Source organism: Morone saxatilis, unplaced genomic scaffold (assembly GCF_004916995.1).
Source record: "Morone saxatilis isolate NCDOM2014 unplaced genomic scaffold, NCSU_SB_2.0 Contig16, whole genome shotgun sequence".
Lineage (NCBI taxonomy): Eukaryota > Metazoa > Chordata > Actinopteri > Moronidae > Morone > Morone saxatilis.
In genome coordinates, this window is record NW_023339718.1 from 25,767,084 (window position 1) to 25,773,844 (window position 6,761).

A 6,761-nucleotide genomic window follows, 5' to 3' on the forward strand; every position below is an offset into this window, starting at 1 on the left:
TAAGAGAGGTCAGCTAAGGTGAGCTCCAGTTCTGATTCACTGTGACTCCAATCCATCAGGTAGTGGAAAATGACTTACGTAGCTCAAATGCACAAATTCTATTGCTAATGCCAGTTTAAGTTTGTTTAATCCTTGGTGATTTTATCAAAACAGATTTACTTCATCCGGATCATAGTCTGAGCAATACAGGATTTTGAGGCTAATAATGTTAATACTTGACACAAAGATATAGCGTATAACTGTTATTCATTTATCGTCATCATCATTATCCTTTTTGATTAAGTTCCCTTAAAACTGTTATTTAACAGTGTAAAATAATGTCAGTGCTCTCTGGTGGGCAGATTATGTGATGGAGACACTTTCTAAATTACCTCAAACTTATCTTTAGAATTTCTGTACAACAATTTTACAGAAAATGCTGTGAAATGCTTCCTAGTGAAAATGTACTGCTACTGCATTCCGGGTTACATATTGGTTACACTTTCTGCAGGAGTCTTGTCATCACTGCTTGGTTGCCAGTAGGTTAAAAACTGGTTTGGTTGTTTTTAAAAATGTAAAATCAGTCAGGCTACATTTGCCATATTTTCAGCCTAGTGTAAAAACGTACTGCAGACACATTGTGTTATTAAATAAAACTATAATAAATACCTGGGCATCCCTCGATGTCTTGGCCAGGTTGACGAACATCTGACCCACCTCCCTGTCAAAGACCCTCACCCTGTTCCAGTCCAGTGTCAGTGGGCTGTCCTTTCCTTTAAAAACCTGATCAAAACACCAAAAAATCCCTTTCAATGTAGCATGGAAGAGATCATTCATATCATGTCAGGGGGAGTGAAACTGGGGATTTACCTTCGCCTGGAGTATCCAGTAAGTCTCAGGTTTGAAAGACTGGATCTTGTCATGGCGTTCCACGCAGAAGCCTAGTGTTGGGGTCTGGCATGGTCCAAATGAGATCAAGGAGGAGTCTAGATTGCCATATTTGCCCTGGAAATACTTGGTCTGGAACCTGAAAACATTTGACCAGAAAAAGACAGTCTTAGACTGCATTCATTATCATCTCAGGTCAGCTGTAATAAAGGTTGTGGAGCAGGGAATCAGCCATGTGTCATTGCTGTAGAAGGCAGTGTACCGGGTGAAGGCACAGCCGATGCGCAGATCCAGTTCCTGACGTGCATCTACTGACAGCGCTTCATTGCGGTTGGGCTCTCCCAGGCAGTTCATGGCGTTCCAGATGTCAGTGTCAGTAATGGAGCTGAACTTGGCACGGTAAACGCTCTGCTCTCTGACACTCCCCTTGTTCATCACTGGCTGGATGGCATCCAGCACCTGGGGAAAAGGAGAGGTAGTGACTGAGTGCTAGAAAGATCCAAATAAAAACAACTATGTTGGCAGGCGCAGTAACCGTATTCCATATGATCTAAGACCTTAGTTGTCGTAAGGGTAACCTCATATTTGATTTCAGAAGAAGGAAACACATAGGTGCACTGGCATCTGTGGGGTGGGGAGGTATAAGTCTTTAGAACCTCACAACTGACCACACCCAACATTACGTCTGGCTGTGGTCAGGTGTGCTTTGTTATATTTGTGATGCCAAATTTTGAACCTGGGTGCAATTACTTTTCAAAGCTGCACTGATCAAAAATCATTTTCAAATTCCTTTCAGCTCTATGGAGCATTTTTAGCCTCCTTTAGCTCTTTGTTTTGGTTTCACAGCCACAGCTCTTTCATCAGTGTTGTTTCCAGCAGCAGCAGGCAGCTGTTTGCAGTGAAAGAGCTCTGATAAAACCACTAACTAAGGACATTTACTCACATACTGCATTTAAGTATACTGTTTAGGTACTTGTACTTTACTTCAGTATTTCCAGTTTATGCTCCTTTATACTTACTTCTACTAAATTTCAGGAGGAAATATTATACTTCTTACTGCACTACATGTATCTGACAGCCGGAGTTAGTGATAACTTCGATTTTACATGCAAAATACATGATCAGCTTATATATATATTATAAATAATTTTTTAACACTATATTCTACTGGGAGCTCAATCACCTCAATTGATGAGCTGTTTTTTAACAGACGCCATGGGTCGCCTTCCATGGTATTGGTATACCAAAAGGTATTTGGATACATAATCAGATTAAGGAAAAAAGCATGTTAAATCAGGTGTAAATGCATGCAGAACACACAGGGACTGGAATCCAATCATATCAGCCAGACCACATTTTGGAGGTGGTTCCGATTGGACTGGTGTAAATGCAATCTGTGCAGCGTGCCCACATTCTTAAGAAAATATCCACTGAACAAACTAAAAGGTCAAGCCTCCTCTTCCTCCTCAACAAAAGAAAATTTGCATATTGAGATAAGATCATAATTGGATCTCAATCTACACAATCAAGATAACAAGAACACATTTTAATACCGAGACTCATGAATTTGATGTATTTTTCCACAGAACATATCCAACTGCAAATGTCTGAATTACCTCAAAGCAGATGTTTTCGCCCTCTTTATCGCAGTCCAACCATAAAACCACATAGTCACAGCCTCTGGCTTCAACCTGATACAGCAACAAAAACACCAGAGATACAAGGCATGACACACTGACCTCAAGCTCATTGTACAGAATGCAGTAAGATGTCAAAAGCAATTACAGTGTCAACCTCTAAAATCTACCTGGAGGAACTTGACCATGTTGAGTTTGGGGTTGGCCTCCTTCTTTTCTGTGGGAGCTTTGCTGAATAGTTCTGCAGGGTCCACCTTATCCCAGTTGTTGTACTTCCCTTTAAAAGAAGGACCAATCTCTTAAATAAATTTAGTAAGAAATTACGAGAAATACGAATCAAGAGTTTGAACATTGAAGAGGTTGAAACCCAAATCAGTCCAAATCTAAGTGAACATGCTGTTTTATTACATAAAGCAATACACAGTGGGACATCAAATTAAGAACATGTTTAGGAAGTCGCATTTATAGATGCACTGATCCAAGATTCTTTTACCTTCCTTTTCCCTCAAATTAAGATAACTGAACTCATGGTTCTGCTGAGTACTGAAACATTTCACTTATACATCAGCAGTCTTCATTGGCTGGTGCATATTTCAATTGCATTATTTTAGATAGTTTGTGTCAATAATGTTTTGTCCAAACTTCCTGGGTCCAGGGACGGCTGCGCACTTGTAAGATACACAGATACACAGAAAGCTCCATGCTGCTTCACAGACGATTGACAAGACGATTATAAGACAGAATGTAGTATTGTAGAATTGTAGATAAAAATGACAATTAAATACAGGTTTAACGGTAGTATTTAAAAACGTTATGATAAAAACTAAATAAAATAAATTAAGAAAAGTGAGTGGCTACATTTATGCTGCATTAGACGTACTACACTGACTGATTTTCAGCATTTCAATTACTTCTTCATTGTATGACAAACATGATTTGAGGTGTTGTTTATATAAATTATATTCTTTTAGTATTCAAATGAGACAAAAAAAACCATTACATTAGTATAACACTGCAAGCACTGCAAGGAAATGCATTGTTTAAAGCTTAGACAAAGGGTGAGCCAGACCTAATATGGAAAATACCCACCGATGAAATCCAGACTCATCACATGTCCACAAACAGAAGTCATCCTAAAGCGTACAGGTTGGCCCTGGAAGCTGCCGCTGTATTCGTGCACTGAGCATGCTCCGTTGAGCCCCTTGCGACTTGTGCAATTTCCTAAAGGCCAAAGTGAACAGATGAGGTAGTCAGTTAAAAAGGTGCAGAATTTTATAGACCTCTGAACATGAAACATTCCAATGTTTCTATTAAAGCTTAAATGTGAATGAAATATGGGAGAAGAAGCAAAGTAAAGATCTTTGTGAAGCCAGCTGAGATCTCATATTTTACCACTCAATAATGTTGAAACTGGACAGTATGTCAGTCCAGAAGAAGTGCTAGCTCAATGATATAGAAAATGAACATGATTTTTATTTTATTGTTCTTTTTACTGGAAACCATACAATACCAAAATTGATCTGGACAAAGAGTGAGTTGGCTGTTCACAAAGGAAACATTAAGTAAGTCAACAAGTGGGAGAAAACCTGGCTGGGAGATCAAGATGAATGCCTTTATCAGGAAAAGGCTTGCCTTGTAGCATTTCTTTTCTTTCTTCTGCTATTTAGTTTACAACTTATTGGCACACAGATGGTATAGATTAGTGGACTGAGGTCACAAAAGTGACGTCAGTGTGGAAGTGCTTTAAACCTGCATTATTTCTCTAATGGCCAACAGGGGGCAATTCTACCGTCTCCAAAAAGAAGCCCAATAGTACTGAGTGTAATGGAGAATGAGCTGACTTCTCACTTTATTTACTAGCTCAGTAAACTGTTTTACTGATAAGTTTATGGTCGGAATCTCTAGTTTCAGTCTTCTTCCATACAGCATATTCTTTAGTAAATGATGGTCCCATTTAGAGTCAAATAGACCATAAAGCAGGGTATGCTTTAGGGCGGGGCTACCTTTTGAATGACAGATCATTCTCAGTGAGTCCGTCCAGCTCAACGCACCAAACTCAGAGCAGACTGGTTAGGCGAGGCTCTATAGATGTGCCGGTCTGTGTTGGTTGCACCGAGGGCACAGAGGCACAGCTGATGACAACCCCATCCCAGTGAGTCCGTCCAGCTCTATTAAATTGATTCAACTGTCAAACTAGGCAGTGCTGATCAGATATAAGATTCTGTTACTGCGCTGACTATTTCTCACATCACCTACCAGCTCCACGCTCTCGTGCAAATAAGGTCACTTAGGGCCCCATAAAATAAAAATGCCAAACTTTAGGCTTCAAAACATTTGTCCATAAACCAGTAGGTGACGTCATAGTGGGTTTATACTTGCGTGCACATAACTGAAAGTATGTAGAAGAACATATATTGTCATGGTTTTGTATGTTATGTAAAGATGTCTTGTTTTTGATGTTTTACAGTGGTGTCTTTTAATCCCATGCAGGATGGATGTTTGGCATGAAACAGATAAGAATTTACTAACTACAGAATAATGCCAGCCTTATTGTCTATTATGCTTGCCTCAAGGGAATCGAGTTCCATCTCACTAAAAATGTAATTGGCGTGAATGCAAACTTTTTATACTTACGTGTACTAATAATTTTATAAAATGTAATGATTAATCCTGACGTACAGTTTTAAAATAAGTTTAAACGTGTTTTTTTTGTTGTTAAATCAAATGTGGAGTTTAACAGGAGGTCAACCTCTGATGACTGTGGACCTTCTCCATTAAGTGAGTAATTTACCTGGACTCAATGCTACAGGCTGACGTCCTCTCTGAATAAAATTATTCACTCAAGGCTGAATGCTAATGACAGGAAAATAGGACAATGGGAACCAGAGTGATCAATGTCATGGTATGGTAGCAATCCCACAAAAACAGGGGTATAAATAGAGGCAGGTCCAGATACTGGTCACAGATCAACTCCAAGCCAAAGAACACACCGATAAAAACACATCAGCCATCAACATCTCTTAGACAGAAACAGAGGACACCAACTTCCCGTCATAAACTTCAGCAATGGAACAGCTCCAGGTAAGAAACCTGCCGTTACGCTGATGGTAACGATGACTGAAGGGTGTTATTGACGGCTACCAAATGGTTACACTCTGCCTCTAGCTCTAGTTATGGTTTTAAAAGATCAGTTCACATATTCTTCCAAATCAACCCTCACCCATGTGCACATTGAAATAATAGTTACTGGTAGTTGTAATCCTTCTTTCTGTGCATACTGGCAGTGAAATCCCTTCCTAACACAAGAAGAGATGGGGTAAGAAATCCACACTCTGCGTCTGTGCAAAACTGCACTGTAGATTAAAAGCAAGTGGACATCTTTTAAAGTTACTTAACTCTGCAGTGAACCTAACTGGTTGATTAGAACGTCATTATTGTTTGTCGTACTGTACAAAATGATTTTTATTGCGGATCATGACTCTGTACCAACTTACTAATAGTAATCCATTGGTCGGTCTAATATCATGTGTGCTCTACAGTATTATCTTGGCTGCATGGATCTTTGAACAGGACAATAATTTGTGTGCACAAGATATAAAAACATATTACTTCAGGTGCTCCATACTTTACATCATCTATCAAGCATTGGTGTCATCATACTGTTTTAAACAGTACCAGGTTCTGTTACAGACACCTTTCTGGTATTTACTGCAAGGAATATGAACATGTTCTCTCCAAAACTCTTATTCATTATAAAATGTCAATTTAAAATGGTCAGTCAAAGGTACGGTAAAATCAGGAACTATCTGATCAGACAGACAAACACGAGGCATCTCCAGGTAACTGACGCAGAGAAATCCGTCCACACAACCCAGTTATTCTCTGTGTCCAGCTCCTGCGTGTCTTTCTGCTGTGCCTGCTGGCCCTCCACCAGTGCCTGGCCATGCCGCTGGGCAGCCAGTGTGTGGACGAATCCTTCTGCTCATACAGCCTACAGGACTACTACAGCCAGCTGGTCAACCTACCCAGCCGCATCAACGAGCGCAGCATTGCAACCTGGAGCTATGTGTGAGTATGCATGCAATATATCACTTGTCCTTAAGCTACAACACAGATGTCATCCTCTACTGAAGAGACTGATGCTGAAAGGGTTAGTCCTAAACCTAAACTAAATTATAATTCATTTGAAAGCCTTGTTCTTAGTCTTACTCATCCAAACTGGAAAACTCTGCAGCCAGTTCTATTTGTTATAGTGTA

The 6,761-nt window shown here is 39.8% G+C and overlaps 1 protein-coding gene across 1 annotated transcript in view; it reads right to left on the bottom strand.

The window, feature by feature from the left end:
• top3b (DNA topoisomerase III beta) overlaps window positions 1-6,761 on the bottom strand; it is a 20,689-nt gene that overhangs the window by 11,059 nt on the left and 2,869 nt on the right. Inside the window, 6 exon segments of the mRNA XM_035658881.1 lie at window positions 649-762; window positions 850-1,006; window positions 1,130-1,326; window positions 2,484-2,558; window positions 2,675-2,781; window positions 3,594-3,725. Of these exon segments, the coding sequence (XP_035514774.1) occupies window positions 649-762; window positions 850-1,006; window positions 1,130-1,326; window positions 2,484-2,558; window positions 2,675-2,781; window positions 3,594-3,725 (782 nt within the window).